We start from the raw sequence: 23,757 nt of genomic DNA, 5'->3' as shown, positions 1-23,757 counted from the left end.
ACTATTTGAAATTGGGAAAAAAACTAATTCTCACTTAGAGCATCTGTTCAAAACCTCTTTAAAAGGTGGCAGGATCTAATTAATACAATTTTAGAATAAGCATTTATATTGGAGAAAAGGATTCTCTCCCCTCTTTTCTACTCTTAAAGTTTTACTCTAGCCATTGGCCTTCCTGTCATTCACATGGGTGGGGGTTAAACTGAATTTAGTTTTGTCAAGTTTGACTTGTTTGTATGGAATGTTACTTACTTTTAATCTATACTAATAAAAGGCAAAGCCCTCACTCACTCACTCACTCACTCACTCACTCACTCACTCACTCACTGACTCACTCACTGACTCATCACTAATTCTCCAACTTCCCGTGTGGGTGGAAGGCTGAAATTTGGCAGGTTGATTCCTTACAGCTTCCTTACAAAAGTTGGACAGGTTTTATATCGAAATTCTACGCGTAATGGTCATAACTGGAAGCAGTTTTTCTCCATTTACTGTAATGGAGATGAGCTTCAACGCCGTGGGGGCGGAGTTTCGTGTGACATCATCACGCCTCCCACGTAATCACGCAGTACATAGAAAACCAGGAAGACCTCAAAAAAGCGCTCAAGAAAACATGCATTATATAATTGAGAAGGCAGCGAAACAATAAGAAGTGAGTTCTGCTACTTCGGAAACAAAGCACGATGTAAACCTACACTTTAAATTAAGTTCATAGACAGGCTGCCGCTGGCGTTTGTAATTTAGTGCCTGCCCATATAAGGCCATCCGTCAGCGGCAATCCAATAGCAAACTGCCACGGGTAAATATTCACGGGTGAAGGACTGTGCTTATGGAGAGGAAGATGAGATGGTCAGGGTGGTGTTTGACACAAACTCAGCGAAACTGCCAGAGAAAGTTTTAAGTGCCAGGACTAAGGTAACATTAAATAAAGCTATGGACATAGCACGAGATGGCACCAGCACAGCTGGGAACCTTCGATGCAAGTACACCGAGTGGCTCACGTGAACTGATGCAGTGCACAGATAAAAGCAACAGTTCCAAAGAGCTGAACAAAACCGAATTACACAATTGAAAAGGCAGCAAAAATATGAAGCGTCTGATAAGCATATTCATAAATGCAGCTACTGTGGAAACAAAGCACACGGTGGAAAAAGTCAATGTCCGCTAAAGGAAGACAGCGTAAAAAAAAACCCGTGCATGCAGTTTGTCACATCACAGATAAAAAGGAAGGCGAGCTGTTTATTGATGCAGTAAGGAACTAATCGATGAATGAAACCTCTTATCTTTACAACGATTGACAAACACGGAATGTAACTTGAACACATCGTACAAATACGAGCCTGATTGAAAGAAATAATGATAATCAAATCCTTGATGACAGCAACATTCAATAACACTCACAAAACAATTACTGTATATTGACAATCATGTTACGTTATTTTTAAAATGTTCCCTTTTCTTTTCATAACTTCTACTTCTCCACTGCGATACGGGTATATATATAAATGTATATCTATAGCCCGATCTACAATACATACTTTAGCATAGACAAGCGGTGGCGCAATTGTAGAGTCTTAAGCCTCTAACGCCGACATTCGAGGTTCGATTCGAGAGGGATGTACTGACTATGTCAGCGCTACCGATTCATTTTACCTTCCCATCTCCTTGGTTTGGGACGTATGAAAAATATTAGGTTAACGCAGAATCATGTTACGTTATTTTTAAAATTTTCCCTTTCTTAGCACAAGCACAGTTGAGAAGCTTGATGCATGTACTCCATAACGCGTTAAAAATAACGCATTTAATCACACTTTCAATTCCAAGCAAGCGGGAACTTTTGTCAATGCATGATTTCCTGGTACATCCATTACACTGATGCACACATCACAGCTACAAAAATGTTAGAGTCGGAATAAAGCGCTCCTACGACTGATCATTTCGACTACCCGAGTGAAGCCTTGATAAAAGCATGGTTTTGTGCACACTGAAAAGCAAGCAAAATTAGATGCATTACAGAAAGCGGACTTTGTGGCTCTTACTGGGGATCATTGGACTTCCGTGACCGTTAGTAATTCTAAATACATCTAATTACAAAATGTTCAATGATCACACTGTTTTAGCCTAATGTACAAAATAATTTTGGCTAATGTTACTCAGAGTTTAAAGAGTAAGCTGGTCAAATTACCTTTTATGTTTCTGACTTATTTTTTAAGAAGAAAAACTGCACTTTATGGTGAAATTTTGGTTATTATTATTTAAAGACAATACTATTCTGAAAATGTACTTAAAGTACTTAAACTACCACTTTATTTTTAAGTCTGCCCAATTTTAACCAGGGATGATATTTTTGTTTCTGTTTTGAATTCAAATGCAGTTTAAAAGCTTTTTTCAGAAATTAAAACAGCTTCAGTTTACAATATTCATGTCCATGTCTATTATTTGATTCTGTAAGCCCACTAAAACCGTTTTAAATAAAAAAAAACATTTGCGATTTGGGGCAAATTTACGTGCGATTACATACGATTAATCAAGATTAATTCTTACACAGCCTCTAATTAATTGGATTAATTTTTTAATCGAGTCCCACCTAATATATATATGTAGATATATATATGTAGATTTGTATATATATGTGTATATACAGTATATATGTAGATATGTATATGTTGTATATACAGTATGTATATATATGTGTGTGTATATATACAGTATGTGTATATATATGTATGTGTGTATATATATATATATATATATATATATATATATATATATATATATATATATATATATATATATACCAGCAACACTCATGACAATTACAAAACAATTACATTGTCAATCATGTTACGTTATTATTAAAATGTTTCCTTTTCTTTTACTTCTCGCTGCCAATGCTATATATATATATATATATATATATATATATATATATATATATATATATATATATATATTTTATATATATATATATATATATATATATATATATATAAATAGATAGATATGACAACAACACTCATATCAATGACAAAACATTTACATTAACAATCATCTTACGTTATTTTTAAAATGTTTGCTTTTCTTTTTCATAACTTCTTTAACACACTACTTCTCCGCTGCGAAGCGCGGGTATTCTGCTAGTTAATTAAATAAAAACAAAAAAAAACCTCAAAACAAAGCACAATGATCTACAACAATGTTCTAGAAATGATAGGATTGACCAAATGCCCAGGTGCTAATTAATAATTAAGAATCTGAATTCAAAGGTTTGAGATTAGAACATAAATGGCAAGTAATTACCAGGTATCAGCAAACAGTAAGCATAGTACTTTTGGGGATGGCAGAAAAGATAACAAAACACATTTAACTGAATTCAGTATAAATTTAATACATACATACATACTGTATATTAAATGTTTAAATATATTTACTAAATTACTTGACTAATTTACAATACCTGTAAACAATAAGCTGTGTAATATAAACTAACTAAATCATAATCGGTACTACAGCTAAATACATTTAAAGTATAATTAAACAAATCTTGAAATTTCTTCTATGAAAGGAAATGTAAAATAAAACCAATTAAGAGAGTTTTTTTAATTGAACACAAGTTCTAATTTCTATGATGAAGCAGCACTAGCTGCTGTACCACATTATCCCTACACTATAATGCACTATATACTATGATCCAATAGTTTCAATTAAGCAATTGAACACTTTATTTAAAATAGCGGTGCAAGATTAAATGAGGTCACAAATAAGGTGACTTTAATTAGAGAATCAAATCAACCACTATACAGTATGAATTTATATAGACAGCAAAGTGCACAATTTACTATACATGCTCAGATATGCCATAGTCAGAATATGTACAGTAGTCATTACAACAGGTGGGTCTGTGAAAAAAAATTTAAATTTGTCCCATTTATTCAGCTCCCTTCAATTGAAACTGTATTGCAGTACTTTCCCTGTCACTCCAGGCCTCACTGCGGCTGCAGGTTTTCATCCCAACCATATTCTACTTTTAACTGGACTCCTGTGTTAATTAATTAAGACATTATTTTCTAGAATAATGCAGAAATTACAACACTGAGTTTTATAAAATTTTATAAGACTTCACCAGGTATTTGTGAACATTGAGGTAATTTAATGTTTTTGTTTTCATTTTTTATGATTTTCATCATTATTATTATTATAATGATTTTCTTTGTACCTTTCTAGTTGTTTTTATCATTTAAGCCATTATATTTTAGCAACATGTTAGGAGGTCTGTCTCTGAAGGAGCTGCAGGCTTTCAGCATTTAATGTTACTTGCTCTTATGTCTGCTCTGCTAATAATTAAGTTTAATTATAAGGAAACAAATAAATCAGTAGAAAAAACAAATTCATGGAAAAATGACAAAAGAGACTGAATATCATTTCACACTTCTGTACTTTTCTGAATGCAGAACAAAGAAGAAGAATACAAGGTGAGCTAATTGAACAATGAGAAAGATAAAATGACTCACAGATAGTGAAACTTGGTTGGAATAAAATTCTGCAACCAGAGGGGTACCCCAGGACTGAACGTGAGGAAAACTGGTGCAATAATGTACCTAATAACCACATTTTTACATGTAATCATCAATAAAATATTACTCAATTCAGTGATTTACCATTTGACATGTAAATTAATAAAATGAGAGTATCAAATCAGTCACTTTAAAATGCGACTTTATATTAATGACTAACTGTATTATTCAAAATGCATGCTTAGACATGCAATAATGAGGTGATGTAGCGATTACAACAGGTTGGGTAGAGGGGTTAATGACAAAAATGCTAATTTATCCCATTCATTCAGTTAACTTGCACATAAATTCTAATGTGTCTGATAAGCTACATTTTTACATGTAATCACCAATAATAACATGTGTAATTACTAGATGAATTATGTGCAAAGTACATAAATAAAGGTATTCAATTCAGTTTAGGACTTCAAAGTGTCCAACAATTTATCCTAATCTAAACTGGCAGACAGAAGAAAAATCTGAATGCATATCTCATGTTACAAAAGAGCTCATATTTTGAAAACAAAAAGTTCCCCTTGGCTATGAAAATGTAATGTTTGGTTTGTTAGTTTAGTTCACAGTGAGTGCCGAACTTTCTTTTTACTGTTTCTGATTCTTCAACCCTGACCAGATATAAATAAACAGGCCCTTATTTTATGTATTGGTTGGTAATACACTCTTGGTTAAGCTTGGCACCTGTTCCACTGCAGTGCACATGTGTACAATTGTGACTCTGTTACAGTCTGAACAGGGGATATGGCACCATTATTTGACAAAGTTAAAGGATGCAAAAAAGCCTTTTAGAAATTATTATCATAATCTGAATTAATTAATCTTGAACCTGATAGGATAGTATCTTTTTTAAAGTTCTCTTAGGGATCATCTTCATTCTTAGATGCATGTCCCATATTCAGCACAATGCAGAACGAATGTACATATTTAAAAATTGTTTAAAAATCCAACAGCGACCACATTTGCAGCTTCACATTAATTTCAACCTTCTATCTGTTAAAACTACACATCCTGTTTAATTTAAAAATAAATTACTAAGAAAGAATTCATTACCTCTGAGCAGACTGTGCAAGTCAATATCATCTTCTTCATCTTTTGTTTTCAGGTACTTCTCCGACTGAGCAAGTCTAGGCAGAAAGTAGAAGAGAAAAAAAAAAAAAAACACTCTGTCTGATTATCCTGTGAGCTGGAAATAAATCACTATAGCAGCAGTAAAGTGAACGAAGAGCAATGAAAACACTCGAGCATAAGACAGCTAACTGCATTATTTTGTTACCCATTAGAAAACAGTTGAATTTCACACAGGAAATGTTAAAAACACTTGCTTTAATAAAAGACTGTGATTTATCCCTACAGTATGACTTAGATACTGTTCATTTAAGAATGCATAAATGCATAAATGTAAAATATGTGACCAAACTTAACCCTGCTATAGTAAACTGGGGCTCTGACAAAAAAATCAATATTAGTTTACTTTACACATACACTAGACAACAGGAGACACATTCTGCATGAACAGTACACTTATGAATCCAAAATAATCCTGATATGGAGTGATTTGCAAAATCATATTGAAGAGGATAATATAAATGAGAATTATCACACTGTTTTCAGGACCATCATAACTCTCGAAAGTCTACCCTGCATGACATGCTTCTCTGACTATAGTTGAAAGTGGCTGAAACATTCAACTATTAGTTTTTGAAACTGTTTAATTAAATTGAAGGATTGAAGCTGGCCGGAATTTATCCCAGTAGTACTTGGGATGAGGAACGTACCAGCTGTGGAAGAAGGACCGGTCCATCGTACAGGTAACTGAAACACGCAGAAAAGAAAAATTCACTAACTTAGCAAAATACAATAGAATTGCACATAAAACACTCTCTTAAAGGGCATCATGGAAGAACATTGGCTAAAGCTACTACCTTACAGCTCCAGGAATCTGTGTGGAGTTACACAGTTCTTGAGATATCCCACACTATAATAATATGCATGTTAGAAAAAAAAAAATGCGCTACTTTGAGCGAGTGCATATGTCTCTTTGGGCTGTGTGCTCTGTGATGAACTTGGGTCATCCAGGGTCAATTCTTGTCTTATATCAGATGCTACAGATATAGGCTCTAGTGCTTCATGAACCTGTAAGAAATGGGGCTGGTTCAATAGACTGGTCATTTTATCTCTACTAACGTTGGCATAATGTCTTAATTTGCATATGTTAGTTCTACATGAAATTATACAGTTACAAAGTTACTACTGTCTTACATGCATTTGATGATAATCACACCTCACTTCACCACTTATGATTCTGATTTACACAAAATGTGCAACAAAACCAAAGATATGAAAGATATGGTATAGCAAAAAATCTAACCACATTTTTCTGGTAAGAAAAAATAGCAAAGCACAGGCCTGACTGAAAATGTCATCTTTTATTGTATTTGGCTAAATATCACATTTTCACATAAAAGGGTTGTTCAATCAAAACAAGCAGTTTATTTTATAAATGATATAAATTCATTCTTACATCTGAAGACATATCTCTTATTAGTTATGACAACAATCCAACATTTCCTACAGTTCTTAATTTGTCTCTCATTAAAGAATTTCTGTCCATTATTTGTTTTACATAACTGCTTCACCTGGTCCATATTTGTTCAGGTTTCTTCTACAAGCAACCACTTTCAGGTCTTGTCAAAATACAAATTTCAAACCAGTAGAACTGTGGTAAAACCATAACAAAATTGATTTCTCCTTCTACATTCTGTGGTAGGTTTGCTAGAATGGATATGGATCACTACCATCAAGAATTATACATTTCTCACTCAACTTCAAAGATTGAAAGAATATATTTTAACTAAGTGGGGTGGGTGGCAGGGACGGAGAACAATTGGGGGGCTCTTACAAAATGAACAAATAAAAAAAATACAAAAAAAATAATGAAGACCAAAGTAATATAACAAGATTGATTTACTACACAAGTGACAGGTATTAAAGTAATAAGCAAAATACACACAAAAGAAACAATTCCTTGCTGATTCTCTGAACATTTCTCTACATATCTGTATCTCTCTCTTCAAGTTGCTTTGCTTGATCATTTGCTGATTGAAAATACCCTACTGAAGTAGAGTTGAGTGATGTGTAAAATTAACAGGTTGATCAATCATCACCTTAGACATTCCCTTAAACATCGCCGGCTAACGAGGTTATTATTGGTGGTGGGGCATCACCATTATTAACTAAATAAGCAAACACTGTTCTTCCACAATTCCTGGAGTTTTTAATTTGCTTACAGGGTGTCCTCATCATTGATAGTCATGTACTTAATTTAATGTACAAAAGCACAAATCGATGACTTAGTGTTCAGGAAGCAAGTAGCTTTGTTAATTCAGCAATTCTTTGGCCTTAAATCAAATGAGCGAGAACTACTAAAGTTTAGCCTGTGTTGCTAGGATTAGCATTAAAGTTTCCTATTACCAATCATTAAATACTGATGCTTTTGGTTTTATAAAAAAAACACAATATAAGCTGGGCAGTGTGACAAGGCCACAACATCCATCCATACATCCATCCATCTTCCAACCCGCTGAATCCGAACACAGGGTCACGGGGGTCTGCTGGAGCCAATCCCAGCCAACACAGGGCACAAGGTAGGAACCAATCCTGGGCAGGGTGCCAACCCACCGCAGGACACACACAAACACACCCACACACCAAGCACACACACTAGGGCCAATTTAGAATCGCCAATCCACCTAACCGGCATGTCTTTGGACTGTGGGAGGAAACCGTAAGGGCACAACATGCCAATGTTAATAAATTATACTGTACTTTCCAAGGTGATATTTTAAAGCATAATATTTTTTTGTATAATAGGCCACAACAAAAATCAGTCTTCCAACACATCTCAAATGGCAAACTTACTTGTACAGGAGTTGATCAGTTATAGTCTGGAGTAAAATTAAATGATATCCCCATAGGCTGTAATAACCTGTGTCAAATTCTTCTATGACAGTAACAGGGATATGTGACCCAACAATTGCACTGCTGACAGAGTGACTCATGGAGTCACTTCTCTTATGGAAGACTGATGCATCTCCTCTTTAGAGCTAATCACAGAGCACTGAAATTACTGGTTCATTAATGGTACAGAAGGAAGGAGCAGAACCTTACTGGAAGATGCAGAACTTTTATTGAAGTGACTTAAAATATAACTTGAAGACTTTTACAAAACAAATTTTATTACTTTTCGAAGTTACAACTATGCTATAAACAAAATATATCTTGTTTAAATTTGATTTTGAATTACGATAAGGACTGGTTAATTGTTTCATTATTTTTTTAAGTGAAAAGATGTCAAAGTTTGCTGCATTGTAAGTCCAGAGTTTCGGAAATGCTGCTGTGTGGAACATTGCTTGGTCATTAAACACTGAACAAACGCAATTGACATTTTATGTAACCCCATTAAAAAGTTTAATCATAAAACTGACACATTTGTCTCCAAATCTAACAAGTCTTAATGTCAGTTTTGGGGTTAAAGTGATAAAAACAATATGTGTTAAGTTGCCTTTTTTATAGATCCCTTTTAAGAGGGCCAATGCTACATTTTTACACTGCAGAACTTTTTGGTCCTTTTGAGAGTTTATTTGGTTACCTCTTGTCACTTCTCAGGATTACAAACCAAAGTGTAGTAAAAACTCAAGCGGCTTCCCTCCTGGCATAAAGAAAACTATCAATATAATTCCCTAAAGCCTATTCATGGCCTAATATTTTGACGCAACATGGCTTGTTTGGCACTACATAAAGACTATGCAAATAGTCATACATGACGGGAACAAGATTTTAGAGACAGGTCAGATATTTTTTGCCCATGATGATGCGTGGTTTTAAGCTGATTTAGACTTTTAGGAGCCATTCTTTTGGAACTATGTGCTGAAAGACAGGCTGCATGAAATTGGACTACATCAGTTCTTATCCAGGTTTTAACAATGGCTGATGTCCTGGCAACAGGCACTGTTGAACTGGCCGACAGGTCAGAAATATCTCAGCCAAGCTTCAGCTCAATCTTGCCCATTATGCTATAAACCTTGAATTAACTGATGAGGCGCTATATTATTTTCTGTATGGTTTGGTTGTACATGTCATCGCAAAAAGGAAACCTGCAACAGTGGCTGGTTTGCAGAATGTAATTGTGGCAATTGACAGTACTCTAATTGTAAAAAAAAAGGTAGCCAGTGAGAATAAAACAGCATATAAGAACATAAGAAAATTGACAAATGAGAGAACACCACTGAGTCTATCAAGCCCAAGCTGTCACATTTTGTTAATCATAAGCAGTTACTTTACATTAATGCACAAGTCATGTGTGGTACCAAGATAAGACTAACAAACACTGTGGTATAGTAGCCTGGGAGAACCCATAGTTAATTTATTTTGAGGCAAAGTAGTGTTGGAAGACAACTTGCAAAAAGTGCTGTATATGATGGCTGATATGTTGGTAAGGCGACTGGATGAACCCTCAGTTTTTCATATGATCTATACTGTTAATTTTAATAGCAATCATGTCATTAAATATACCAGGTGACAGTGGCTACCTACACAGATGCTGGTACATTATGCCTTGCACTGAACCCAAAGTGCAGAGGAAATGTGAAAAAATAATGTCTGGAGTGCACCATAGAACTCCTCAAATGCTGGTGACTGTGGCTAGATGGGTCAGGTGGCTTTACCAACCAATGAAGGTCTGCAGCATTGTGATTGTATAGGCACATGTATATGACTGATTCAAAATTTTGCACTGTCCCACATACTATAAAAGGGGATGTGAAACTACCAGTCATATTTTAGTCAGAGAAGATAATTAATGTGGAGTACTGAAGCATGAAAGTAAATACCAGTGTTTTACATCTCGAGATTTGGTCTTGATCTTGTGAATGGTGTTGACACTGCTCGCCCTGATCTCGGTCTCATCTCAGTTTTGAGTTTGTTTTGTCTGGAGCTTGTCTTGGTCTCGGGCATAAGTCTCTAAATATTACAAAACATCTTGTCTGAACTGATATACTGATATACTTCTTTCCCCTCACAAAGTGGAAATTAATTTTTCTGCGCTGTTTTCTGATGACACATAAAAATCATAAGGCGGGAAAACAGTAGCAAGGTGGGTAAAAGCAGGAACGCAGAAATATGTCGGAAAAGTGGGTAAAGGCAGGAAAGTGGAGATATGGCAGTTAGGTAAAGATAGTAAGGAGGATAACAGCTGGAAAATGGGGAAAAAGCAGCAATGTTGGCATCATCTGCCATAATCCGATTTGGATATACAAATCATAAGAGATTTTCTAACAAATTAGCATATTTAATTACCTTTTTTTTTTTTTTTTAAGTATAAGCTCACTCATCATCCGTATTCAGACAAGGAGTGTGTTTTAATTACAGGTTATTTTCTTTTATTTTCTGTCAAAGACACACCTGTCTTTTCATACACTTTGTCATTCCTCTTCATGCACAGGACAACTCCTCAGATTCCTTTTTCTCAGTTTATTACTCCATTTTTTTAATGTAAAAGCTAATATTTCTAACTTTACTCTCCGAAAGTCTGCCTCATTGCTCTCTGTTTCCAGCTAAATGACAAGTGTGGTTCCTCAGGTACTGTAATACTTAGTGTAAAGGTGCGCCCCAGCTAGATTGCAGTAAACCTTAGAAAAGCAAATTCTGAAAAAAATATTTTTTTTTAGATCGGCTAGTTTACTGATTACCAAGTTGTTTGGGATGAAAATCATCTGACCTCGATTAGCAGCTGATGGAGAAAAGCATCACTAGTAATTAAACTCTTTCAAACAACAAACTTGCCACATATGCCTGAGAAATTACACAATTTTCATCTGTCATTCCTTCCACCAATAAGTTTACGAGATCAAGAAATTAAAAAACTGGGCCACAGGTATAAAAACCTAATTTTGATTCTGCCCCATTTCCTTCCTCCCTTTTAAGTCTAAGGTGCTTCAGAAGACAGTCACCTCGCCACTGCAGTCTCATCACATGATTTATTTGATGCCTCGTAATCTGGTTTTCAAACTGCTCACAAAGACGAGACAGTGTTAGGATGGATTGTAAATGCACTTCTTATAGCTGTAGACTCAGACTTTTATAAGTCTGCTTATTCTTCTTGACCTTCAACACTGCTATCCATCTCCTCAGTGATTCTGGAATCTCTGGTACTGTGTTGGAATGGTTTACCGCCTATCTTACTGAAAGGAAAAAACACTGCTTTTGTAAAATATCCTAATTCTTTTCTTGATTTACATGCAAGGACAGTACAAGGTAACTTTTCTTTCTTTTTTTGCCAAAGACACACATATCTATTTCTACATTTTTCTAAAAAGAATGTAAAATTATCATATGCCATAAAATGCTTGGATGATAGCCAGTGCTGGATAAGTAAAATCAAAAGCCACTTTTTTGGGTACCCCATGCAAGATAAAAAAACACAAAAATCTGGCTAAAGTAATATTACTGTAAGAGGCCAGCTCATCATCCTGAATTACACATTTACAGTAGGTGTTAAGTTTGAGCCCACTTTTACTTTCCATAGTCACATTGCCTCTGTATTAGACATCTTTCTATCACCTCAGGAATATATCAAAACTCAAGTCACCTCTGTCAATGCAAGATGTCTAGAAGATGGTTCATGCTTTTACAGCACCCAGCTTGAATTACTGCAACTCCTTCTTAGTTGGACTCCCATTAAAGACCATCCAGAAGTTCTAGTACACCTATTACCGACTTTAGCTTTTCTGCTGACCTATACAGGCAAAAGTGAAAATGTGCCGAAACCATGGAGTCTTGAAGCAAATTTCTGTTATTATTGTAGGGTACTGGCTAGGGGTGCAACCAGAAACTTTAGGTGCTGGACGCCAGTGATCACCCAATGCAAATCCCAAAAGATGCCGCTGGCTACATCTATCATAGCTGACAAACTGGAGTTTTCAGAGTGCTTTTATAAAAATATTCCTTCAGAAATTGGGGGATGTGAGGTATTGGGGCTATGTTTGGAGCTCGAGGAAATACAATATATTGAAGACTAGGTAAGCGGGTGCACACATTCTAGTTCCTACAGCGAAGTACCTGTATGAAACCATTTACTTCCTGTACTGAAATTAACATAATACTGGTATGGTACCATTTTATAAACTTACTTTTTCTGTAGTTTCTCTATAGTGGTACACCATGCAACACTACTGACTAATACACAAAGTATTCCCATATACCTTGTGCTTTTTTCTTTGCTTTGGTTGCCTGTTAAGGAGCAGATCCAATATATGATTCTGTTCCTTGCATATAAGTGTCTCACAGCTGCAAGTTACATACTACAGTCATGTCTGCCATTTCGCTCTTATCTGTATCTTCTAATCCTCTAGTTGTCCCAGAAACAAAGTAGTCTACAACTGGTGATTAAGCCTTTTGCTCCATTAGCCTGCAACTATGGAACAAGCTGCCACAGTCTGTTTGTGCCTTATCGTCACTGGCTGTTTTTAAATGGAGATTAAAAGATATAATGTTCATTGTGCTTTTAGTTATTTAGAATGACTATTTATTTATTTACTGAATTTTAACATGCAGATATTATTTATTGTATAGTATGTCCTCTATAATAATCTCGGAGTGGTGGCTCTGAGGCTAGGGATCTGCACTGGCAATAGGAAGGTTGCCGGTTCAAATCCCGTAAATGCCAAAAGTGACCCTACTTCATTGGGCCCTTGAGCAAGGCCCTTAACCTGAAATTGCTCTGTCCTGGGTATGATGTTAATCTGCATAAATCCCTGCCTGTAAGCCTTCCAACCTACAGGGGAAAACTTGGGAGTTGGTGGCAGAATTGTCACTCCAGCCACCATAAAAAACCTCACACTGTTCCACTCCATCTGAACTATTGTGGTGCTGAGGTTTCACCCATTGCAAGGCTGCACTCTGGTCCTAATCTGGATCCTGAGTTGGTTTGTCATGTGGTGGGTGCAGCAATGAGCGGTATCAGCACATGCTCCTAACCGTTCTCCTCTATAATAGTCTAAAGCTTCTAGAGATAACTTTGTTTATTGTGTGCTAAATAAATAAAATGTATTATTTATAATGGTGATTCATACCAAATAAAGTATTCTAAATATGTCAGTAAACAAATTTTACACTGCATCATATCCAATGCTTCTTAGCCATTCTTCAATGTCTGGCTATAATTTGGATACCTATCATATCTAGTAAGCATACATTTTTCTTGCTCTTTATGAATTTCTGGCAATATACTCTGAATGATAAACCAAAGGGAGTATTCAAAAGCATTCTTTCTGATGCCCTAATTTTGCTAGTTGGTTGATATTAACCGATCAGAGCAATTCTGTTGATTAAGTTCTACTCTGCAGTTTCATATGACAAGTGTGTTGAAAGGCCATCATACATTGCTGCTAAGTAATGTTTTTAGTTTTTTTTTCATGCATTTCAGTTTGGTTGAAAGGATTTTAAAGAAAGAGACATATATGATGAAAGATATCTAAAATGAAAACTATATAATAAATAACACAGTCATTAAGTTTTCATTAAAATGTGTTACTATGCATCAAGGAGATCTGTCACTTAAAGCCACAGTTAATATTAAATCAGATGCTAATAGTCAATTACAGAGCAACACCAAGCTATACTGGAATTTTGCTAAAATAAACCCAGTTACCATAAGATGTTGTAGCCACTGAGAGAATAAAAGACACTGTTCCCGAATTGCTGTCAATTGGGTTTGATATCAGCACGTGCAGGGGGTATTTTAGTTAATCACACAGAACACTATAAATGCTGAAGATGAGAAAGCTGTGGTAACATTAATCACAGTTTAAATATACTTCATGAAGAAGTATATTTAAACCTATTTGGACCAGTAAGCTTACATGAATTTTATAACTGAATAAAAGCAAAAGATCTCAAGAAAGATTTACCAGCTTGTGCTTGACATTTTCTGCCTATAACATGTTTGTATGGGTGTAGATGAACATTAGAAATATGGTCTAGATAAGATAAGTAGAGGAACAACTTTGCCTTATGAATGAAGGATGCAGATATTTTAGCATGAAAGTTGTACATATAAATTCACCATATTAGTTAGTGGCTGAAGAGCCAATCATGAGCAGATATTAAAGGAAAACTCCACCAAAAATTGTAATATTTTATTTCCCTGGGGAGAGGCAGATACTGAATCAGAACTGACCCATCCCAAAAACACATCACGCACAGCGTGTGGGGGCCGTGACTGCTGGAGTGATGGGGTTTTGGGCTGCCGCTGCAACCAACTCATGGCAAACCAACAGAGTTATGCTGAAACTAATTCATGGTGCCTGCATTAAAAATATATGTCCTTTTTCCCTAAATGGCTCCTCCTAGTAAAGGGACAACCTCCTCACTGTAGCACAGCTTTTTCATAGATATTTTGATATTGTTTGTTGTTCACCTTATCAGTATTTGCACACTGATTTTCTTGCAGAAACTCTGTAAGTGGCCTTTGGCTGTGAACTAAGCAACTACTGATGATTTGTTCTGAGAAAACAAGTGAACAAATGGGTACTAACATGTCATCCAACTTGTATTTGAAAAAATAAGAATTATACCATACAGTTGTGCCTGAAAGTTTGTGAACCCTTTAGAATTTTCTATATTTCTGCATAAATATGACCTAAAACATCATCAGATTTTCACTCAAGTCCTAAAAGTAGATAAAGAGAAACCAGTTAAAAAAATGAGACAAAAATATTATACTTGGTCATTTATTTATTAAGGAAAATGATCGAATATTACATATTTGTGAGTGGCAAAAGTATGTGAACCTTTGCTTTCAGTATCTGGTGTGACCTCCCTTTTGCAGCAATAACTGCAACTAAACGTTTTTTCGGTATAGAACAGCTTCAACTCTGGGATGTTGGTGGGTTTCCTCACATTAACTGCTTGCTTCAGGTCGTTCCACAACATTTTGATTGGATTAAGGTCAGGACTTTGACTTGGCCATTCCAAAACATTAACTTCATTCTTCTTTAACCATTCTTTGGTAGAACGAATTGTGCGCTTAGGGTCGTTGTCTTGCTGCATGACCCACCTTCTCTTGATATTCAGTTCATGGACAGATGCCCTGACATTTTCCGTTAGAATTCTCTGAAATAATTCAGAATTTATTGTTCCATCATTGAAGGCATGCCATCCTGGCCCAGATGCAGCAAAACAGGCCCAAACCATGATACTACCACCACCATGTTTCACAGATGGGATAAGGTTCTTATGCTGGAATGTAGTGCTTTCCTTTCTCCAAACATAATGCTTTTCATTTAAACCAAAAAGTTCTATTTTGGTCTCATCCGTCCACAAAACATTCTTCCAATAGCCTTCTGGTTTGTCCACGTGATCTTTAGCAAACTGCAGACGAGCAACAATGTTTTTTTTGGGAAGCAGTGGCTTTCACCTTGCAACCCTGCCATGCACACCATTGATGTTCAGTGTTCTCCTGATGGTGAACTCATGAACATGAACATTAGCCAATGTGAGACAGGCCTTCAGTTGCTTAGAAGTTACCCTGGGGTCCTTTGTGACCTCGCCGACTATTACACGCCTTGCTCTTGGAGTGATCTTTGTTGGTCAACCACTCCTGGGGAGGGTAACAATGGTCTTGAATTTCCTCAATTTGTACACAATCTGTCTGACTGTCCAAACTCTTTAGAGATGGTTTTATAACCTTTTCCAGCCTGATGAGCATCAACAGCTCTTTTTCTGAGGTCCTCAGAAATCTCCTTTGTTCGTGCCATGATACACTTCCACAAACATGTGTTATGAAGAGCAGACTTTGATAGATTCCTGTTCTTTAAATAACACAGGGTGCCCACTCACACCTAATTGTCATCCCATTGATTGAAAACACCTGACTCTAATTTGCAATATTCAATTATTTTAATCAATAAATAAATGACTAAGTATAATATTTTTGCCTCATTTGTTTAACTGGTTTCTCTTTATCTACGTTTAGGGCTTGAGTGAAAATCTAATGATGTTTTAGGTCATATTTATGCAGAAATATAGAAAATTGTTAAGGGTTCACAAACTTTCAAGCACAACTATACATATGTAGAACTGCATTATTGGAAAGTGCTCAATGAAGATGAGCTGAACATTTTGTTGAAACTCTGTAGATGTTCTTGCCTGTGAATAAGGCAACTATTCTCCAACTGTCTGAGCAACTGTGTGTCTTAAAAACTTGTTTTTCTGATATTCTGCTTCCTCTAATAATCTAAAAGTGGAATAGTGGGCAAAACGACTATTTCAATGCAGTTCAATAATATAGCACTACTGCTGAATTTATTAATAAGCATTTTCTCTTTCATTCCATAGACAAGCATAAACATTTTATCATCAGAACATTGCAGTTTCCCAAGATGACTGTCAGCAAATGCCTAATGACTATACTCTATAAAATCACAATTATAGCTGAAGCCAACTTAAGTTTACCAATGGCATACAAATGAAGGTTTTCTTATGTTTTTGTGTTTTTACAGTGTACTGCTAATAATAAGTCTAAAATGTTACAGGAAAGTAATGAGCTTTAATAAATATAGCATTTCAGTGTGTTTGTAAGAATTACTTATGAACACTCTGAATCACTTTAGGTATTTTTTTTGTTGAGTGTCCCGTTACTGGTATAAGAAAAAGTCCCCACATATGATATAAAGTTCAAATCATCTTGATGCCCACACATGCAGGACCCCAAGCTTTTTGGAGCTCCCCATAATCCAATATAAATCTAATCTAATCTATTTTATGCCCTATAGACTCCAAAAAGCCCTGAGGTTTAGGCCATTTTGACCCTAGTTTATGCACAGTTATGATAAGAGTAAACCAATACATGTCATCAGCAAAAATGATTAGAAGGACTTGAAACTATGCATGCCACATCAACCGCCCCTGAGGGGTACATCCCCTAATGGGATATTGTGTGGGGGTCAAAGTCGCTGCTTTTCACAACACATTGAAAAAATCAGGATCAGTAAGATAGGCATGTGGAGTGTTTTTTTTTATTTCGAGGCATCTTATCAGGAATAAAATATTTTATATTGATTCTTTACCAGTGGTGCAATGGTGGTGCCTCTATGAGCCACTCCCAGCAGGATATTTTTTTGAATTTTATTTATATAGGACATATAAATGACAAATTTAAAACATAAGTAGGAGGTGGTATCATTTTAGACTATTCCAAGGTCAGTGATTACAAATATGATGTTATTTTTGGTTCTTTACTAGGGCTCTAGCCCTCTATGGACCTTTATCAGAGAGTAAAAAAATGATAAATGTCTATTATAATTGAAAATATTTAAATATGTGCTTCAATTTAAAGTCTAATCTTTCAAATATATGACACAAATATTCTTCTTTATTATATACTTCTACCTCATTAAAAAAAGCATTTCTTATGAACACCTAAATTAGGGCAGTTTACTCTAATTCAGACATTTTTAGTTTTTCAATTTTTTTTAAACTAAAGTTTGGCTATATATATTCTTATGTATAGCAGATGCAAAATACACACTTTTTAATTAAGTTGATAGCCACCTATCCTATGTTCTCCTGATGCACAAAGCATGTGGATTTCAAAGCCTGTTGTGTTTTGGTTGCCTGAGGCCTCATTTAGCATTGTTAGTTTGTAACTGAAGGTTGATAATTAGCAAATTGAATAGGACATGCTAAAAAGGCAAGTCTTTAAAGCTCACAGATCTACCTGAATGCTAATCAGGTTTTACAAAACGTGTATCTGCTCACATTGCATCCCCTCAGAAGATGTATGGCTTATGAAAAATTAACTTTTATTATTTTACAGGTGAAGGATTCTGTTGCTATTCATTTGTGTGCCCTATTAACTGAAGCAGCAAGAGCCTGATGGAGTAACAATTACAGTATATATTTACATTTTCTGTAATGATTGGTAGTTTTTTTTATTACAATGTGTTGATTACTATGACATTATTATTGGATAAAGTAGGCTTGAAAATGGATTAAAAGATGGACATTGTAGTAGTAATGAGGGAGCTAAACCTTTTAAAAACGTTTTTGATTCACTAGTCCAAACCCTTTACAAGGTTTTGCTATGGCTGAAAAATGAGGTAAAAGGCTAAAACAAGTAAATTAACATTCCTTATGTCTTTTCAATAGGTACAATTTCCCCTCCTAAAGGCATTTATTGTGTATACCATAGATGTATTCTGATGTTAACTTGGTGCTGCTAGCCAAGGCAATTCTTTTAATTATGAGATGTTTTGAATAAAAGAATGAGGTAAAAATTAAATGAAAGCACCCTGATAGGAGCTGTGCTTATACAGGAGTACACTGGCAAAATATATAATAAATAAAACAATGCTTCTAGAGTGCCAAAGTAACACAATGACATTACTCTAATTTTCCATGACTTGGATATATAAAGTTTAAATATATATATCCAAGGATGCGCTGGGACACATCATCAGTAATGCTTCCTGAGGTCATCGGGTGTTTTGGGTCTTTGAACATCAGACACTCTCACTCTGGTGACCTAGCCAGGGTTGATCAGGCCCTTGATTGTGTCCCAGCAGCAATAGCCCACAATTCAGACCTCTTGATGCAAAGCAGTCTGGAGGCCCCTCTTTGTAGCCTCTATAGTGGACTTTATGCCTCTCCTTTTTGGAGCTACTGTGATGCCAAGCAGGGTGTAGACCTGGCATAAAGAGTGCCCAGCAAAGCCGGTCCAACGTTGGGGTGAGCAGGCCGGCTTCTAATGAAGGCTGTGGCTGCTCTCCTGCCCCGACAAATGTGATACCTCTTTGGCTGTAAATAATCCTATTAGCCATGGCTCTAGAGATGGCCTCTGCCACTGACTTGGTCAGTGTCATGTCGCCAGCGGCAGCAACCCTCACTGAGGGCTACTGTGCAGCTGCTGAGGATGTGCTCCAGGGAACCTTTTCAAGTGCACAAAGGACATACTGGAGACTCAGTCTTGCCTCAGGTATGAAGATTTGCTGGGCTGGGTAGGACATCATACATGACTTGAACCATGAACTTGATACGCTGTGGCTTAGCCTGCTAGATGTCACCCCAAAATTTTTCCTCTCCAGCACTCCCTCCCTCTTTGTCCATGCTTCCTATTGCTGCATGCCCATGATTCTGCTGGTTCATTCCTCCTCCACACCTGCACACACTTCCTCCTAGACAAGATGGTGTCTTTCCTTACCATGGACCTTGTTTTAATGAGGTTTTGGGACAGCACTCTTGCCAAAATACCCACCAGAGCCTTGTGTTTCAGTTGAGACTCTGCTAGCTTCAGACTATCCTAGGCTCTTCACTTCTTGCCTGTCTGTACCAGGATTCCTGCTGATACCACTCTGGAGACCCTGGAGTCCTGATAGAGCAATGACTCTCTTGTGTGTAACACTTTAAATTCTTCTTCAAGGCTGCTTATTGGAAGCTGGAGCTTATTGCTCCTCCCATACAGTGTTATACTGCTTAAACTGAGTGGAAGACCCAGCCACCTTTAGAAGTAACAACTAATCTTCCTCTACAGGCTCTCTACAGTTGACATAGTCACCTCGTACAGAAGCAGAGGTCACAGGATACTGGGCAAGATGCCATGTTGGTATAACCATGCCATGAACCTGCCAGGTAAGCCAGATTTGTCTACTGTGGTGAGCCAAGTCTCAAGCTTCTTGATCATTGCTTGGACAGCCACTGCACCTCCAAGTCTACAGTCAAAGACCTCACCCAGGCTTGTGACTGGTTTCTCTGTAATCGATAGTATTACAATGCCATCCACAAAAAAGCGAAACCTGTCCACAACCTTTCCCTTCTTCAACACCATGGCCCTGGATTTTGATGGTTTGAAGTTCATTCTTGCCTAGGGTAGGAACTTTTCCAGGCCCTGGAGGATCCACATGCCACAAGGCACTGATGTAGTGATGACAGTCAAGTCATTTTTCTCTGCCTTGTGATTCAAGGTGTATTCAAGGATCTAGTTCACTTGCTCTCCTCAATACCAAACCTCTCTGCTGCAAAGTTGACAATGATTGTGGTCAAAGTCTGGATTCGTTCATCTACATCCCCCTTTGCTGTTGTGCTGATGATTTTGGCTACATCCTTGTCAAATTGGTGGCACAGCCTGTGCTGATTAGCAGGAGCCCATTTAATACCATGTTGCTGAACAATTTTGCTATGAGCAGGAGAGCTAAGCACTTTGGGGTTCTGGGCACTGTGTGGTGACACTGAGCTGGGCTCCCATTCCCTTGATTTCACACAGTTTTCCTGAGGCATTATTACAAAAGTTCAACAGAAGGCCATCTTTTGAAAGACTGCCATAAAAAATACATAAAAATATAAATAACATAATCTAGCCAGGATGCAAACCAGTAATACATTCTTACTTTATGTACACGTGTTATACCTTAATTAGAGCATGTGATCCATAATGTACACGGGTTGTATTATGAAAGTAAAAAAATATCCTTATAAGGAGCTGAAATGTAGAAACTAATAATACATTAAATTGTTACTTTACGAAATATACATTATTAAGAAGATTAGGGAAAAAAATTTCTAAATAAACAGCCCAGTTTAAACTACTGGATGATATTAAGTTCGTTCCTTGCTTATGTTGTAAGCATAGCTTCCAGCTCCCCGAACGAGTGAACAAGTAAGTGCACGGCACAAATACTCTACTAATCTTTTACAGGTCTTTGCTGCTGCTGCTTAACTCACAATATCAGCCTTTGTTCTGAAACAAGTTTTGAAGTAGAAGTATATATCTGTGATACATAATAATCCTTAATGTATTTATATAACAGAACGAATTTAAAGATGTACACTATATGGTAGTTGGCCTAATGGTGCACTGGTAAATGTTGTTGTTTAAACAGCCCTGGATTTAAATTCCACTCTGGCCATTGGCTGTGTAGAGTTTATATCTTCTACCTGTGTTTGCAGTGGCATTCTGTAGGGAGCTGACTTTGTTTCCTATTTTCGACTTTGTAATTTTAGGTTAACTGGCAACTGTAAAAACAGTCCAGTGTGAATAAATGTGATCTGTGACAAACCAGTGTCTAATTCAGGATGTTTTCTCCCTTTGACTTGATGCTCCCTGGATAACTTTTCTCTTATTGGGGCTGTGTACTGAAAAGTGTTTTCATAAAATGCATATTAGGTGTTATGCAATGTTTAACTATGCCTGGTTATAAATTGTCCTTGAATATATCAAGAGTCAATGTACATACAGTATCTCAAGAACAAACACTTCTGTGAAAAACATAAAAACAATAATCATCTGATAGGACTTTTATATGAAGTAAAATTTGTCAGAATTGATATCCAATACAAATATCTAACTGCAACTTATGCGTAGGAGGATAAAAAAGGCAACTAGACACCAGAGTGAGTGCATTTCAGTGTGTTTGCTTAGATTATATTGAAGTAAGTAATTTACAGTGCCTATAAAAATTATTCACCCCCGTGGATGTTTTCTGATTTTACTGATATGCAATACTGGACAAATTAATTTGTTTTTCAAAACTAATCAAAAGAAAAAGACTCTTTTATCATTTTTATGAAGCATCTCAGAATTACTCCATGGAATTGCACTAAAAGTCTGACTAGGATAAGAATTTGTCCAATCTCAGAGTAGGAGATGAGGATTAGTTACAAAGCATCCTACTCCCACTCCAAAAAATTGAGAGTAAGAGGCCACATTTGAGAATGAATAACAATGATTTTTAGGCAACCTGAGATGTAACTGGTTGTTTGTGATGATGTGATGTTTTCCGATACTAACATTAAAGCTTCACCACAAATAATAATAACAGCAATACTAATAATAATATTCAAAGTAGCAGGAGAAGAAGAAGATGGAAAACATAATGAGAAAGGATGTTGCTCTAAGCTGCTTGTAATTATTGTGACTTCTCAACATCATCTGTAACAAACACAACAACAAACACTGAGATGAAAAAGACTAACACACACACACTGAACGATAAGCCTGATAACAAACATATTTATTTAACAATGAGTAATCCACAGCTGTACTTTCAGAAGAATGACCTGCCCAGTTTTCTTCACCCATCCTCTTCAAACATCCCAAAGGGTAATATGAATGTTCCAGAAGTTTGTGGAATGCAGAGCTCAGTACATCTGTATATCATTTCACTGTCAATCACCCATGGAACTCTGCTTATCTTCAGGGAACTGCTGGCTACTACAGTACAGTTTATGTCAATTAACACACAGACTCAAAACTGTAATGAAAACCAAAAGGTACACCTACTAAATACCGACTGAAAGGGGTGAATATTCATGAAACCAACATTTTGTGCTTTAAATTGTAATTAATCACTTTGCAGAGATGTGTTTTCACTTTGGCATTAAAGAGTTTTTTTCTGTTGATCAGTCTCAACATATCCAGGCACAAGCTTTGGAGGAGGAATGTGAAAAATTGGATACAAAGAAGTTGGTAAGAATGATTTTTAGAATAGGGAAGGCTAGGAACAAGGCTAAAAAAAAATAAGTCAAGCAGATGAAATATGAGCAAGGTGTGGTCTTGAGTGAGAATGGTAGGATCAAGAATAGGTGGAACAGGTACACTGAAAAGCTGTTGAATGAAGAAAACCCAAGGGTAGTATTTGTGGATGGAGTTCCAAATAAAGGGATCATACCAAGAATAAGGAGGGAGGAAGTAAAGGAAGCACTTAAAAGAACGAAAAATGGAAAGGCAACAGGTCCAGATGAAATACCTGCAGAGGTGTGAAAGAATTTAGGAGAAGAGGGAGTAGATGCATTGTGGAATCTAATGTAGAAGATCTAGGAACAGGAGAGAATAGAGTGGAGGAACAATGTGATTGTATCCATTTAAAAGAAGAAAGGACATATTTGGGATTGTGGAAACTACGGAGGGATAAAGGTGATATCATAAACAATTAAAATTTGGGAAAGGGTTACAGAGAAAAGAATCAGGGAAGAGACCACCATAGTGGGGGAACATTTTGGTTTTATGCCAAGGAGAAGAACAACTGATGCAGTCCTTACACTGAGACAGTTGACAGAGAAGCTTCAAGAAAGACAGAAAGGATTACATATGGTGTTTACTTACTTGGAAAACGCTTATGATACAGTGCCACATCAAAAGGTC

The 23,757-nt window shown here is 36.3% G+C and overlaps 1 protein-coding gene across 2 annotated transcripts in view; it reads right to left on the bottom strand.

Annotated features, from left to right (window-relative positions):
* LOC120530360 (lethal(3)malignant brain tumor-like protein 4) overlaps positions 1–23,757 on the bottom strand; it is a 478,825-nt gene that overhangs the window by 137,948 nt on the left and 317,120 nt on the right. For both annotated transcript variants that reach the window (XM_039754804.1, XM_039754805.1), the window contains one exon: positions 5,616–5,689. In XM_039754804.1, coding sequence (XP_039610738.1) covers positions 5,616–5,689 — 74 coding nt within the window. The remainder of the gene's footprint in view (positions 1–5,615; positions 5,690–23,757) is intronic.

Source organism: Polypterus senegalus, chromosome 5, assembly GCF_016835505.1.
Source record: "Polypterus senegalus isolate Bchr_013 chromosome 5, ASM1683550v1, whole genome shotgun sequence".
NCBI classification, from domain to species: domain Eukaryota; kingdom Metazoa; phylum Chordata; class Cladistia; order Polypteriformes; family Polypteridae; genus Polypterus; species Polypterus senegalus.
This window is presented reverse-complemented; position numbering and strand designations above follow the sequence as displayed.